This window comes from Haemaphysalis longicornis, unplaced genomic scaffold, assembly GCF_048455015.1.
Source record: "Haemaphysalis longicornis isolate Haplotype H1 unplaced genomic scaffold, Haemaphysalis longicornis Haplotype H1 scaffold_1, whole genome shotgun sequence".
In the NCBI taxonomy this organism is placed as follows: domain Eukaryota; kingdom Metazoa; phylum Arthropoda; class Arachnida; order Ixodida; family Ixodidae; genus Haemaphysalis; species Haemaphysalis longicornis.
Window position 1 is genome coordinate 24851956 of NW_027526203.1, and position 16623 is coordinate 24868578.

The 16623-nt window shown below is 48.9% G+C and overlaps 1 protein-coding gene across 1 annotated transcript in view; it reads left to right on the forward strand.

Moving 5' to 3' along the window:
* LOC144159016 (uncharacterized) overlaps window positions 1–16623 on the forward strand; it is an 86687-nt gene that overhangs the window by 38293 nt on the left and 31771 nt on the right. Inside the window, exons 10-14 of the mRNA XM_077690283.1 lie at window positions 1528–1650; window positions 10991–11101; window positions 12923–13043; window positions 14849–15054; window positions 15855–16039. Of these exons, the coding sequence (XP_077546409.1) occupies window positions 1528–1650; window positions 10991–11101; window positions 12923–13043; window positions 14849–15054; window positions 15855–16039 (746 nt within the window). The remainder of the gene's footprint in view (window positions 1–1527; window positions 1651–10990; window positions 11102–12922; window positions 13044–14848; window positions 15055–15854; window positions 16040–16623) is intronic.

Consider the following 16623-nt stretch of genomic DNA (forward strand, 5'->3'; position numbering starts at 1 on the left):
TTCTTTTGCGTCTGGTTTGACATCAGATGTGGCCTCACAGTGTGCTCATAGGCCCACAGGGACTGCATTGCATCATGCCGCCCAGTCGAACTTGCGTAGCGCCGAAGCACGTCAATTGCGTCAAGCACTTCGCGATTGCTTAGGGCTTCAATGTCCTCGGCATCAGTGTCACTGCCTGGGTCCTCCTGCGTGTTTCCCAGCACGTCCTGCACGATGGAGTCGTCTGTCACTTCCTCGGTAGCGACGACGCAAGAGTCCGCGTAGAGGAAGTCGTCCAGAGTGACACCATCAGGAACGGCCCCGTCACTTTCCAGGTGCCTCCATGCTTCTTCAAGCCCCGCCTGATCGTTTTCCTCGCTCAGTGCATGAGCAGCGATCATAGCTTCTTCACTGTCCTCAGCGCTGTCACATTCTTTGGGGGTACTTGCTGTTCGAGCCAAACCATGCTCAAATCCGGCTTACCGGAAGCAGTTGTGGATCACTTCCTTAGATGTCGCCTTCCTGGATGCAGAGAATATCTGCATCCAGCGTTTGCACCGCTTCACGGCCAGTGCCGACGCCATGTTGCCGCCTCTTACCGCGCCGCCCACGCCACGCCAGTTGTATCCGCGCTGGCGTGCACTGCACGTTTTCGCGATACCAAATCTACCACGCGGTTCACGCTTTAGAACGTTGTTGCAGATAAGCCACCGCTCTTTCCCTTTCCGAAAATTCGAGCCGCGTGAAGCCGCAGATTTCCACCACCAGTACGTTGCGCCTTCGGCATCGTGAACACAAGGTGGGATAAAAAAAAAAAAAATCCCGCTGCCGTTCTTATCACGTCTTGCGGCATCTGTTCATAGACTCTAAAAACGCAGCCATGTCTTTCAAAACAAACACAACGGAAGTTAAAGCCGCGCTCGCCGATTGTGAGACTGCGCTTTTGCCCTGCAGCAGCGGCTGATGTTAAAAATAATACGAAATATAGACCGTGCCTTCGTTTTTAAGTGCTGTGCGTTTGAGTGATGATAAATATAGGTTGACTTGAGAGATAGGTGGCGATGTGGTTGAATTCGCGCGTGTTTTGGTTACAGTGCGGTACCGCTTATAGTGCGGATTTTTGCGGCTCCCGCGACATACGTTATAAGCGGTCTACACTGTAGTTTATCTTTGGTGCTTCTCCCATGCGCTCTGTCCGTGTTTTTCTCATCTGCAGTGCAAAGTTTTTCTCGCCCTCGCGCTGCTTTTGACTCAGATTCCCACCCGGCATTCTTGGCACAGAGCTGAAGTAAATCGCTACTGGTGCCATTTTCGTCAGGGTGGGCCATCCTGTACAAAGCAACCCTGGGAGGAGGTAGTGACCAAAATTGAAATGTGGGATGCAGCTTCAGTCGTTTCGCCCATCTTGTGTGCTTTCCACCTTAGTCTCCTTGAAAAGGCATGGTGGCTTGGAGGACCGTTTATTTTCGGGCGTGCAGGAAATTAATAGAATTAGAAGTGGTGGAGCGGTGTCCACAAAACCATCTTTGCTCTGGTCTCTCCCCTAAGCATGTCCAATTGGGGCCAGTGGGGCTGCAAGACGTACAGCGGCTGGTGGCCGGACCCCAGTACCAGCGGTGGCCACCCGACCACCAGTGCGGCTTCCAGCCCCCTCAAAGGGTGCAGCCTCTGGTGAGTGGAACCTGACTGGACCATTTCAATAGGGGCTGGGTAATCCTTGCTTCTCACGTGGCTATCTGCTCCTGCAGTTGGACATGATGCTGTTATTTCAGGCCTCAACGCTGAGGTCAATTCAACAACAGATGGAAAATAGAGCTTAGCACTCAAGTTTCTATCTTCCCTTCTTCAGAGCTGTTTAAGCTTGAGCTTGGGTCATTGGCGTTTCCCCCCCCCCTTCCTCCCCCCTCCCCCCCCCACCCCCAAAAAAATACACACACAAAAAAAAACTTCTCTGGCGGGAGGTGCCCGGCGCAACCTTCGTGCAGCTGAGTAGTTGGAGCCAAGCTTAACCTTTGTTGCCTGTTGCCGTTGCACGCACCGGCACCGCTCAACCTTTGAGAACACTTTGCCCAGCGTTCGTGGTATGATCTCTCTCGCATGCCCTTCTGCTCGCCGGTTATTGTGCATTTTGCACCTCAAGTGGAAAGCACAGAACAGCTCGCACTACAGCACACAGTGCCTCATGACTCTGCACCGAGCACATTGTTTACACTCCCGCAAAACATGGGTCGGCGGAAGAATGTAACTCCCGAGGAAGAAGCTCAGCACGAACACCGTCGTCGGGCTGCTCCAGCGCATACGAGACGGTTTTGATCCAACCCAGACTATCGCGCTGAAGCCGGCGCACCCAAACAGCAGCGAGAAGCGGAGGATACTGAGTGCTACGCTCGTGATGTGGAGTACGAGTGGAATCTCTGCCAAACCGACCCCAGACTTCAAGTCCGCGCCACAATACGATTTGCCCCATGTGGCTGTGCCATGGGACGACTACGACGAAAAAGATGGCGACGATTGCTACTGAATAAAACTTTGTCATACTCCAATGTTCCTTTCTTTACATTGCTGTCCAAAACTAGGGATGGGCGAATATTCGGTATTGTCGAATATTCGTTCGAATAGCTCTGTATTCGTTATTCGCTTCGATTGGAATGCAGATATTCGATATTTTCGAATTATTCGATGCTCCCGAATAGGCAGGTAAAAGCCAAGCTTTTCGGTCAAGCTTTCGAGAGTTACCCCAGGCTTGGCTCAAGACCCACCAACATGGACATTTCTATTATCAGTGCCGGCACTGCCGAGTTGCTACCTTGCCTAGAAGTTCGACGAAGCTCTCGGCCGCCAGCACACTTTAGGTTAAAAAAAAAGGCGGCACTGAAATGACACCGCTCCGAACATAGCGGCACCAAGCCAGCAGACTTGTACAGGCCGCCATTTTGAATAGGCATGCCGCCATTTCGAATAGGCTCGCTCAGTGCGGCAGTACGCCGCACTAAGCGAGCCTATTCAAAATGGCGGCCAGCCACTTGTGCTTTGCTTGGCTACGGCCGAGGATACTAGTGGCTACAATACTTCTTTTTTTAGCGGAGCTTCTAGGCGGCGCTTAACTCTGCGAGTTTCTAGGCGGTGCTTAAACTTGTGAATGAGCAGCCGGCGGAAACTGCTGCACCTAGAGCATGTGGCGCAACAGGCATTTCTTCATGAAAACTTGTGAATACAGCCAAGGAAAGCTGTGTGTAAGATTTTGCAATAAATGTTCAACTGGTAATAGTTTTACACAATGCTGTGCCTACGTGAGTTCTAATTATTAGAAAAAATTGTGTACATTAGTCAGGTCACAAGTTGCTCATTTGTCTTTGTGATTTGCAATGTGTACTAATCGAACTATACGATTCGAAATTATTCGACCAAATCACTGTTCGCTTCGAATTCGCTTCGAACCTCAAAATCTATATTCGCCCATCCCTATCCAAAACGACTTTGCACAGCTGGGGTCCAGCTGCTCCCTCTCTCCTGGGATCCACTGTCAGAGTGGGGAGAAGCTAGGTTTACCCCCAGCTCTGCTGTTTCTCCAGCCTAGTGCAAGCTGTGGTAATCTTTTTTTTTTTTTTTCTGTGTACTGTATGTTGCTGCGTATAAGTAGACTCCGAATGTACGTTTGAGCACCCCCCCTCCCCAAACTTTCGATCCCTATGTCCGGGATCAGAGAAAAAGGTAAACATATTTTTACACAGTAGACCATTTATAATGTAACTGCTTCTAGTGCGGACCGGATAGATTGTGGGTTTTGGTGACCGCTGGTTTGCCTCCCATAGCGTACCATTACCGTTTTATGTGGTTTTTTGGCGAATCCGCTCATTGACCGGCACAGTGGGCATCGTTTCAGGGTCTCGAAAAAAGGGGGATGGATCTTCCATGCAACGTAGCGCGTCCTCCCTCCTCTCCTATAACTTAAGCAGAGAAAAAAGGAAAGCCACCCTGTCGTGGCACATTCCGTTTGCGCTCATGTGTTAGCCACAGCTGCACTTTCTCTTGGCATACGTCTGAAGATAGCGAGTTGTTTCCATTAAAGTTGTGTGCAGATAAACAGCCCTGCTTTCTGTCACAGTTTCCTTAACTGGGTGCGCTGGTAGAAGATATTTTTGAGTTAACTCGGGCGCGTAAACAACCCCTCCGAGTCTACAGGGCACAGAGGACGAAGGGGGTGGCCGTCCGATGAGTGGCTTTCGCCGACCCAAGCGGTAAGGAGGAGTCAGAGCCTTGAACGAAACTACAGAAAGACTTTCTTTGAACAGGCAAAACACTGTACATGCACGAGGACATGTAACATTAACGAGAGGTAACAAGGAGCTTTAACCGTGAATATTACGAGGTAGGAAAGTAAAGACAGTCCCAGAGTACTCGCCAACCGGGCCGGGCAATGCACCACTGTCGGAGGCGGTTTGGCTTCCTGTGAAGCGTGGCTTCGTCGTAGGCCAGGGTGATTCGAGGCCCGGGAGTACGTTGGAGTCCTCCAGGATGCGGGTAGCCGATTAGGTGAACACACAGGCAGAAGCCGTAGTCACATCACGACGTCCAAACGGAACTAATTTGCTTCGGCACGAATTCTCTTTTTACAACTGCGCCTGCGCAGAGACAGAACACGCAACGTGCCCGCTGCTGTCGAGTGCACACTTCCCTTTTTTTCTCCCTTCTGGAATCACCGGCGCACCTTAGCGCTGGCAAAGCTACGCTCGCCCCCTCGAAAGCGCTCGAAGCTGCGGTGAAAGCTGAGCAGTGAGTTCCAGGCTTTTCCCGGGGCGAACAGGGAAGAAATTGAATGAATCGGACGACTGTGTCACAAGAATTAGGCACTGTGCAATAGTATAAAAAGGCTGTGTGACATTTTTAGACACCTTACGCTCAAGTTTGTGACACTTTCTCTTTTCGAACATCTGAAGATAGTGATCCGCGATGCAGGTTTGTACTGCCTGTACATTGGGCTGATAAGCAACTGTCTTTGGCATCGCAAACGCAATGTAGGACGAAAAATTCATAGCGCATAAAAACAAGGACAGAGAAGAGGAGAGACAACACGGAGCGCACTTTCTGTTTTTATGCGCTATGAATTTTTCGTCAAAGCATCACCAACTAGCCCAGAAATCCGTACTCGTGAGCAATGTAGGATTTTAAAAAAATGCGGCTTGTGTTTGTATCACGTTGTCTGGCCGCCAGCATAAGCAGCATAAGTTCTTCTAGATGCTTATAAATGCAGAAGTACTCCTTGATAACGAAAACACAAACCTAGCTCCGTTCGCGGCTTGTAAGACCGCACAGCCGAACCTGGTGTGGACAAAAGACGAAATAAAGACCATACCTCTGTTTTGAAGTAGTGTTCATTTGAGTGATGATAAACATAGAATAATTGAAAAGTGGGTGGCATTGGGGTTGGATTGACGCATGTATTGTTTATAGTGCAGATTTTCGTGGCTGTCGCGGCATACATAAGCAGTCTACACTGTAATTTCAAAGAACGAGTTACATTGACGGAAGAAAAAGCGTCTATCGGACTTGTTCACGTATCTTGAAAATTGTTGGGGAAAACATATAAGTTGTCGTTGTTAATGAGCCCTTCATAAAAAAATCTTTGCGAACCATGCTGTGAAACAGGCTGTGCCATGCGTCGCACAAGTACTACTTATTGTGCCACACTACTCAAAGACGTCTGTCTCAGACTTTCGGTCCTGCTCCATCCACTCGTGGTGTGCCGCCATCCGATCCTTGAACAGCATAAGACCACGTCGACAGGCTCAAGAACAGAAGTCAGACCGCTTGGGATGATCACCAACTGACACTCATGGTTGGCCAACGCTCTGTTTACACGTTCCCACATTCTGGGGCGTGCCCACAGAGGGAGTCAAGCACCAGCGTGCTTCTCGGCGTTACTGTTTGGGTGCCAGAGCCAAATCAGGTGGAACCAGTCTAGGACGCTCTCTTCCATGAAAGACCCGTTTTCATTCTTGCGAACGATCACTTTAGGGGGAATTCCTTTTTGGGCATTGTTCCGCATTTAATCACAACCAAAGGAGGAAGTTTGTGGCCATTAGCAGTGCAGCACGACATTACTGTAAACCTGTTATGCTCACTGCCAGTGAGACTCGCTCTCTGCTCGCCTTTCAGTGCGACAGGCCACTTGCTCAGCAGGTCAAACCAGACAGGTGTCTGATCAGCTTCACCTACCTGGCCAGGTAGGAAGGGGTGCTGCACCTTCAGTTCACTGATGAATCCAGGAACGCTTCTATCTGTCGTAAGCATGAGGTAGCTTCTGGGAAACGATGGTATGCCTCCACAATCTTCACCCGTTCCACTGCCTTCTCATTCGCAACGCTGCAAGTTTTCACTGGAATGTCCTCTGACATATGCTGAGGTCTTTGTCCCGCTGTTGGATCACCCATTTTTCCACAACCTTTTCAAGACAGGATACCTGCACCCATTTAGTCCCTGAAGAACATTCGTGATCCTGCGCATGCAAAAAAACTTGTCCCTGTGTTGGCGCCATCTTTGGATGCATTTTTCCCACACACCATAACACCTGCTTCTCTGCAGTGAGCTTACCTACTCTCATGGGCAGTAGTGGGGGCAGAAAAGAACAGCACTGGGGACGGATTAAGCAAATTTGAGAGTAATCATCATTAGTACAGTTAAACCCCGATATAACGAAGTCGTAAAAATCGGCACTTTGCTTTGTTATGATGAAATTTCGTTGCATCGAAGTTCGGTACCTACCAAAGCAACCACTCCTTTATTTCCTCTGGAAGTAGTCCATGACCTTCTTTTGCGTCTGGTTTGACATCAGATGTGGCCTCACAGTGTGCTCATAGGCCCACAGGGACTGCATTGCATCATGCCGTCCAGTCGAACTTGCGTAGCGCTGAAGCACGTCAATTGCGTCAAGCACTTCGCGATTGCTTAGGGCTTCAACGTCCTCGGCATCAGTGTCACTGCCTGGGTCCTCCTGCGTGTTTCCCAGCACGTCCTGCACGATGGAGTCGTCTGTCACTTCCTCGGTAGCGACAAAGCAAGAGTCCGCGTAGAGGAAGTCGTCCAGAGTGACACCATCAGGAACGGCCCCGTCACTTTCCAGGTGCCTCCATGCTTCTTCAAGCCCCGCCTGATCGTTTTCCTCGCTCAGTGCATGAGCAGCGATCATAGCTTCTTCACTGTCCTCAGCGCTGTCACATTCTTTGGGGGTACTTGCTGTTCGAGCCAAACCATGCTGAAATCCGGCTTACCGGAAGCAGTTGTGGATCACTTCCTTAGATGTTGCCTTCCTGGATGCAGAGAATATCTCCAGAGCTTGAAAAATGTCCAGCTTGGTGGGCCGTTTCAAGCGGAGATCGAACAGCAGCTTGTCGATCAGCCGCCGACGATACGCGCACTTCACACTGTTGATAATTCCCTCGTCAAGTGGTTGAACCAACAAAGTGCAGTTCGGTGGGAAAAATTGTAGCTCAACGTTTGTCAGCTCCACGTCGTCGACGTGATGGGCAGAAGAATTGTCCACCCAGAGGCACACGCTGCGGCCATTTCGTTGTGCGTATTTCGTTGTGCGTATTTTGCGATATCCCAAATGGTGTAGCATGGCGATGGCGCTCGCAGGTTTTCAAAAGGTCGCGTTTGGGCCACTGATTCACCATATTGCGTGCGTGCGAGACCAGCCTCTAGTGTCACGTCTCTAATTAGCCAGTGCGGCGAATACGCCGCCTTTTGTGTCTGTATTTTTGTTTCTCTTCCCTCGCGTTCCCCGCAACGCCCAATTTTCTCGTTGTGTCTTTTGTATCTGCTGCTGCGATTTGGTGCAATGTGCTTTTTTTCGTGCTATAATGCCAGGAGATGTTCGCATCAAAAGAAATTATGCGTTAAGCATACGTGAAGCGGTGGATGCGCGCGTCGAATGCGAGGATGACAGCATTGACGACATCACCTGTTGCATCCACGCCAGAAGATTTTTCAGGATCTCCAGCCATGGCAGGTCACCGGCTCCTCGAGTGCAAATCAGGGCCACATCGACACGGTGTGTCACACCGCTGGTAAATCTGTCGAGGGTGTTGGACATGCAGCAGATGTGAAGAAGCGTTTGGCCTCGCAGTTCAAACTTTTTCAAAGTTCAAACTTTTTCAAAGTTCAAACTTTTGCACGGAGAACCAGCTAGCAAAAGCTTCAAAAGTGGCTCGGAATTTTTGATCTAGGGCTTAGACGTGGTACTCGTTCTTCGGCTCATGTCCTGCCCCGAGTGCTGCGTATGAACCTTGACTGTTTCCAAGGACCAAGACAAAAGAGTACAGACTGTGTGCTAAGCTCGTGCTTGCAAGACCAAAATGGTGCAAACCTGCAATGCGGTGGCTACTGCGAGGCAGCCAGTGTTTCCGTCATCAAAGAACTGCATGCAAGCTCGGGAATCCACCCGGAAACATTGACATCAGGTTTGACTGCACCTGGCTGACATGTGGACGCAGCTCCCACATCTGTTGGATGTATCATACTCATAGATTTACACTGGTCTCGTGATAGACCGCGTCGTACGGTCTGATTTCTGCCTGGGCCGTTCGACTGGCCCGAAACCAGACGACAAAGGGTATGCGGGCTGGCTCACAACATAGACTCCAGTGTGCCAAAAAAACATCGAACGCAGAGCTGTTCAGATGAAGGTTGAGGGTGGTTTGATCATGTTCCGACGTTCTCTAGAGAAGCACAGACTGCAATACTACTCCAGCATGGTCTCCAATGAAGACCGCACTTTTCACACCCTAGTACAGGATGCTATGTACGGCTTCATAAAAGTCCTGAAGAAAGATTGCATCAATCCCCTGCACCAGCAGATGGGAGCTGCCTTGTGTGCTCTTCTGGACAAATTCAGAGCCCAAGGCGAGCCACTTGGAGGCAAGGGAAGGGTCACCCAAGACCAGACCAAGAAGATCACAAATTACTATGGCTATGCCCTCAGGGGCCACAAGCAAGATGTGCCAGGCACGCACCGAGCAGTTGGGGCCATCCTGCAACACATGGCATCGGCCGATGAGGCAGCCAAGCGCGACCTCTGTCCCTATGGACCAGGGTCCTGGTGCAAGTACGACCGGGCCCTGGCCAAGAGTGAGGAGCCTCACCAGAGCAGCCGGCCTGGCTCTGTGTGCAAGGCACTGTAGCCAGTCCCCACACGTCTCGGTGATGGAGCCTTGTTCGAGCGGTGCAGTGATGGCATCGCACAGAACTCCAGCGAAAGCCTACACGGCATGATCTGGGAGCAGCCCCAAAGAGCCAGCATGCCTCTCTGTGCAGCATCGAGAGGGCAGTGGCGGAAGCCATCGGCCGCTTTAACCGGGACCTCCCGAGTAGCAACGTGGCAGTGGCAGAGAAGCTCGCCTACAGTGCGGGAGTTGTTTGGTGCGGCACAGCCTTGAGAAAGGCCACGCTGCAAAGGTCAGAGCGAGACCACTCTGACAGTGCTGTCGTCAAGGCGAAGCTGGCGAGGCGACAGGGGCCTGCTGGGGACTCTCTGCCTATAGTCCTGGTCTGCTCTAGGTCAGGGAGACATCACCGGAGAGTGTACACTTCTAGGTGGCTGCCGTGCTTTAGCCAAGTTTGTAGCACAACTTTCTACAGCTACATGGCAGTGTTAGTTGTGTTGTGGCTGTGCTGTAGCAAAGGTGACCACGATCAGAAACTTCTGGTGAATTTTTGTTTGTTTTGTTTTCCTTGCAAGATTGTGCTCTGCCTTATGGGGTGTTGTATTCTTCTGTCCAGCTATAGTGATAATACTGGTTTCGTTGCATTCGTATGCAATTGGTCTAGCAGGTGGTTGGATTTGTAGCACCTTAGCGTGGATCACAAAATTGCAATATCCAGCTACGGCCCTGCAGTTTCTTGTTCTCAGAGATTGCTCTGCCTTGCAGGGTTTTTCATTATCTTGCAGTTGAGCTATGGTGATGGGACTAGTATCATTGCATTCGTATTGAATTGATCAAGCAGGTGATGCTATTTGTACCACCCTAGCATTGATCACAAAATTTCAGTCAACTTGCGTTTTTCGGTTTAGCTTTGAAAAGCATAAATGCATATTGTCAGTTCTTCATTGGCTGCTGCGCTTTAACCTTATTGGCAGCGGAAAAGCCTGCAGTATGTGACATGTATGCTTGTACGTAGTTTTCAGAGGCACTGGAATAAGGTAGGGAATAGTAAATCTGGTTTCTGAAGTTTAATAGAACATTCACTTTTTGTGCACTGTTTCACGGGTCATGCTTGGCATTACGCTGACTTTACAGACACATACTTAGTGTGCTTGTTTTCATGAAGAACCGAGCTACATAGGGGTGCCATTTTTCTTATTGTAGCTGCACTGTAACGAAAATCACGAATTGGAAACTTCAAATGCATTTCTCTCTGTTTTTTTGCGAGACCGTGCTCCGCCGTATAGGGGTTTTTGTTGTGTTGCTCTTGAGATAGGATAACAACTTTGGTATCATTGCATTCATATTCAATTGATCTAGAGGTGATGCTATTTGTGTCACAACAGGATCGTTCACCTATAAGCAAAATTGAGTAATGAGATAATTTTATAGGAATTTTTGATAAGAAATGTTCACCTCTTTCATACCTTGCGAAAATTTTGAAAAAATAAAAATAGCATAGCCTGGCCGTGTAGGCCTTTGGCATTATGTCCATATAATTCATCTTAGAGCTTGATAAAGCGAAATCGCTTTAAACCCCCTTAAGAAATCCCTCAATAAATTCAGTTCAACGCATTGTATTTTTTTTTTAATTCAGCTGTATTAAAACCAATTACATACTTGAAGTCACCGTAAAAAACTGCTTGAGACTGCAAATTGTCATCTAGCTGGCACTAAAAATAAACGAAATTGTCTAAACTTACCCTTCCCTAAACTCATGTGAAATGCTCCAGACATTGGTTTGCAAAATGCAGAAATAATGGAAAATGAATGTAAAGTATTGGCGCTTTTTTTGTTCTTCCTCGGAGAAGCATCGAAGGAGCGAGCAGCCCCTGCAAAGCCACCTCTGGCGAACGGGCACCCGAATCCAGAGCCACATCGGGAGCCTGCCCCGACAAAGGCCCAGCCGCCCCACTTGCAAGGTTCTGTCCTGCATTTTACTTTTCCAAGGTCATTTGAGGTCGTATAAAGTGGGCCCCTTGAGGGCCGGTGGTAGTAGGTTTTTCTTTTTTTTCTGAGTAGTGGCTTTTTTGATGTGTACTTGTGTGGCTTTTCTAGTGGAGATATACGCTGTCTTGTAAGGTTATCATCATCATCATCAGCAGCAGCAGCAGCAGCCTATCATCATCAACAGCAGCAGCAGAGAGGCCACTGCAGGGCAAAGGCTTCTCCCATTAATCTCCAATTACCCCAGTCCTGTGCTAACTGCGACCAATTTATTCCTGCAAACTTGTTGTTCTCATCTGCCCAGCTAACGTTCTTTTGCCTCCTGCCCTGCTTCCTTCTCTAGGGATTCACTGTTACCCTTAATGACCAACGGTTATCTTGCCTTTGCATTACATGCCCCGCCCGCAGCCATTTCTTCTTCTTAATTTCCACTAATAGGTCCTTAACACGCGTTTGTTCCCTGATCCACTCCGCTCTCTTCTTGTCCCTCAACGTTACACCTATCGTCTTCCGTTCTATTGCTCGCTAAGTCGTCCTCATTTTAAGTTGAACCCTTTTGGTGAGCCCCCAAGTTTCTGCCCCATAGGTGAGTACCGGTAAGATGCAGCTGTCACACACTTCCTTCTTCAGGGACAATGGTAGGCTGCCATTCATTATCCGAGAATGCCTGCCAAATGCACTCCTAAGGAAATCATCGTACTAGCGAACACTAAACAGCGACAAAGGAAAAGAGGCGACGAAACACACGCTAGACGGCGACGAAACACACGGCGAAACACACGACGAAAGAGGCGACGAAACACACATCTAGCGTGTGTTTCGTCGCCTCTTTTCCTTTGTCGCTGTTTAGTGTTCGCTAGTACGAGGATTTCCTTAGTCAGTAACCAACTTGCCCAACTTACCGCCTTAGTTAAATGCACTCCACCCCATTCGTACAACATCCCATACAGCCTCCCATGGAAAGTTGTATGCTGCTTCTGAAACCCTCTCCCTCACCCAAAGGGGTTTTCTTTGGGTTCATGGGACAGTCTAGCCGCAGTGGTGAACATTGCGAATAGTGGACGACGAAATGCACACGTCGATCTCTTCTTTGAACCAAAAATTTTAAGTTTTAAGCGGTGTAGGCACGCAGTACTTGACGTTGACTACTTTGTATCTGAAAAGGAGGCCTTGCATAAGGATGAGCAAGTGTTCTTTTTTTTTTTTTCCCTTCCGATTAAAGACTGCAGAATGCATGCTATACAAATAAAGCGAGTATGAATACAGGCCTGCCCATTTTGTTAAAGTGTCCAATTTCCCACATTTATATTCAATGACATTCCAGTGTACAAAAAATAAACTATGAGGTTTGGTTACTGTTTGCTGTTTTTTGGAGCACACTGTTACTAAAACTACTAGATTTGCAGCTATCTCAATGGAACACCATTTGCTTTGAATTCGATTCAATCTTGACGTTTCTGTTTAGTGCACGCCTGACTTTGGGTCGCAAGTCGTGAAGTTTGGGACGGCCGTTAAAGCAGTGAGTGCTGTTCTCAAGGTGTCTTCCCCTCTCCCCCGCCGCGGTGGCTCAGTGGCTATGTCGCCGTGCTGCTGAGCCCAAGGACGCGAGTTCCGATTCCCGGCCACGGAGGCTGCTTTTCTGATGGAGGCGAACAGCAAAAACGCTGTGTTCCGAGATTTCGGCGCTCAGAATTAATCCGGAGCCCTCCACTGCGGTGTGCCTCATCGCTCGTGTAGTGTCAGCGTGTTGAACCCCCACAATTAATCAACCTTCCCCTCTCCTTTCTCTCCACCAGTGGGAGATGGCTTCTCAGGCCTGCCAACCATGCCAGGCTCCTCTGCAGCCATAGGGGCGGCCCCGCTTGCTTCCTCTGTGGCTGGAACGGCTTCAGCCCGGCTGTCATCGACGCCTGCTCGGTGGGTGCTGGTTTAGTGGGGACGATGGGCTGTGTGTGTGTGGTCAATTGTAGCTGCAGTTATTAAAGGTATGATAGACTGGCTATCGAGCAAGAGCTATGAGCCCCAGCATAGCTTTGGCTGCACGACATTGCCGGGAATAGGTCGCAGGGCACCATTTCTTATGGGTCTGTATTGCCCCACACGTAAAGTCTAATGTGTGCCTTGTCCATCACATGAGTCACTTCGATCGCACCTTGCCTTATATATGTACAGTGAAAATCTTGCCCGCATAGCAACACACCTTCATCATGTAATCAGAAGTGTGAAAAAAAGCATTGGGTGTTTGGTGTTATATCAGCTTTGTTTTAAATGAGAATTGAGATTGTTAAAACAGTAGGTGACGCTTGTTAATTTTTTTGGTAATAATGTCAGTTAGATCGCTCAAGTGCAAAAAAAAAAAAAGTCTGCCACCTTAGCACTCCTTGCCGCAGCTTTAAATGACTCCACAGTCTCCACCCTGGTTCCCAGAAACTGCGTGCCAACAGTCTTCAACCTGGCAGCCATGTTTGATTGAGACTCTGTCATAGAAGAAACATCTTTGTTTTGGGGCGACGTGTTGGAGTGACGTGTACTACATACCGTATTTACTCGCGTCAGGAACCCACTTTTTTTCCTAGAAAATTCGGCATGAATTTGGGGGGAGGGTTCATTATGCTGGGAATAGATTGCCGCAGGTTTTTGAGAGTTGAAATTTCATACAATGAAGTTGCTAAGAGAAGCGCAGTCAAAGCCTTGCCATTTTCGTAAACACACGTAGGTAATATGTAGAGACCGGAACTTTAGGCACGAAAAATCCAGGTTTTAGGCACCCATAATAGACACTGATTTAGGCATATACAGGCACCAAATACTCTCAATTAGGCATATATAGGCTCAATTCCTATTTGCTTCAGAAGCATATTTTAGCACAAATTTTTTACTTGCAGTGAAACTGCGGCCAAATAATGTGCAGCGGGAAAGTAGTTTCATTTTCTTCCAGTAAATAAGCAGCACAAGAGTTCATATTTCAAAATTTACATGAAATTTACGGTGATTCAACACCAAAAGAAAAGATAGAAAGCCATGGAAAACCACACCAGTTTCACTGGTTTGCTGCTTGAAGTTTTACCCCCTTTCAGTCAATAATTGTGTGCAAAAAAACAGCGCTCCATCTCCATTGAAGTTGGCGGAGCGTTCTTGTACTTCGGGACGCTCCATAATCTAATTCCATCTGGAATTAGTTTCTCATGAAAGAAATTTAATTATGTTCCTGCATGTAACTTTCTATTTCCACATCTCAAGCGCAGTAACCTTACTGCACATTCTTAAGACTGAAGTGGAAAGTGCCATACGTTTTGCACCCATAGTAGACGAGCACTAAAATCGCAGTTAGACATGTCTGGAGTTTGTCCAGTGCTTCCTGAAAAAAGTTTGTCTAGGAGCGTTTCTTTGGATCCTTTTTATCTCAAGATAATCTGCTGCCGGCGGGGTTCCTATTCGTATAATATACGTAGTTTGGTGTGAGTTTTAAATTTTACACTTTATTTCGCCTCGTGATTATCTGACACCATACTGTAATTTAAAATGTGAAATGTAACGTGAATGTAACAACACGTTCCAATGTTCGAAGTGGAACTGGAGCGCGTTCCTTTCGCAATAAAAGAACTTGTAACGGGAACTCGTTTCAAAATTGGGAAGGAACGAGGAACGAGCTGTCGTTACTGTGTTAGAGGAACGTGTACAACTTTGGTGGCAGATGAACACTTGGTGGTGCCTTTCGACAGACGTCTTGGCTCCACCACAACTGAGGCCGTGGCTTCTGCCGAAGTTGAGAAGGCTGTCGCGACTTCTCCCATGCGGGCAGTCACGCCTCAGAAGAGGCGTCTACCCGTGGTCGTGAACCGAGGCACCGAGCCTCGAAAGGCAGCTGCGGACGGAGGAGCCTCGTACACGCAGTCACCCGAACCAGGAACGGAGGAGAGTTTCTCGAGTAAGCTTTTGCTTGCTGCCGTTTATTTTCTTTCAATATTTACGCATTCAGTGGTTAAGCCATGCAGGTGTGTGATTTCAAAGCAGTAGTTACACAGTACGGAGTAGACTGCTTAGATCCACATTATAAGCGGTACTGCAATAGTACACCCAAAATGTGCACAAATGAAGCCGTGTACAACCTAATTTTTAACTATTTATTTGCAGTCAGGCAAACGCCATTTAAAAAACTCTGGCTCAGCGCTTCAACCTCGGGGTGCAAGTTTTCAGAATGGTGGATGAACTTGCTTTCTGTTTTGTTTTGTATAGGCGTTCGCTATTACGGTGGAGCGCACTTATAGCGATACCGTTTATAACAGTATATCGGATATAACGATGAACAACTATGGCGTGGTCCACTTTTGTATGCCTTCTATGGTAAAATAAACCGCTTATTGTTACAATGCTCCAGTGCGGTGATATCGGGTACGATTGAATCCAGTCGCAGTGTGCCCTGGCACAATGTGAGCTGCTGCTGGCGGCCGGCCTGCGCTGCGATGTGCCTCATCCTTTTCACCCCTCGGAAAAGGGGTAGACTGCGCCGCTTACGAGAAAGCGAGGGGGGTGGAGAGCAGTTTTTTTCCGGACCACCCTCCCAGCGCCCTGCACTTTGGCATCGTCCCTGCACCCGCTCTCGAGCTAGCGCCCCTGCTGGCTCATGCGTTCGCCTATTGGATCTGTGCCTTGCTTTGCCGTCAGCGTAGGAGTCAGCTGTGAAAGGCTCTCGAGTTGACTCCTTTTCGCATGGCGTTCCCTTCCCAGCGGCTTACGGATCACCGCTGGCGCCGACAATCCGTCTGGCGGCCGGTGAACAAGCCCACCCTTCCAGCCTAACCGAAGGGGCCTCGGCTCCTTCCGAGGCCGTGCCCGTCGCAGCAGCTGCGGCAGAGGCTACGTTTCCCCTTCCTGCCCCTCCGACCAGGCCTGGTGCGAGGCCACGCCTGAAGGTGAGGGGGCCTGTGCAGCGCATTTTGCTCGCATGAGAACCCCGCCTTTATTTTGTTCAAAGGGGCCGTGAAGGCCAAATGCAAGTTTGGGTCATTGAAGCCACCACGTTGTACTGGTGACCGTGGTACCAACTTTATGTCTGCTAGCAGGGCCTCTGCTTGTGCGTGAGCATATCATTTGAAACGCATGGACAGCTGTTGTTGGGGCTGACTCCTGCTGCATCACTGCTGCCCATATTGCGCCACTGTAGGGCAAAATTTACAAGTTTTTCAATGTTTCTTGTGTTTCCTCTTTCGTTCCTTTTTTTTCCCAGTGTTGTGGCTTTAATGGGTGCCGAGTGACTCAATGAAGATGCGTTCTGTCAAATTTGGTGAGGCCAGATTTTTTCTTCGGGGCCACCTTACAGGCGAAAGCTTCAAGTGCCCAGCTGTGCAGGAAACCAGCATTGTCCTTGTCCAGTGGAGAAATGCCCACTGGTGCAAAGAGACGTGATTCGTGTGGGCATCCAGGCCCGGTCTCCACACCAGGAGCCGAGTGCGTTGCCGCCGTGTTGACTGAACGTGTTGCAGGGGCGAAACAAGAG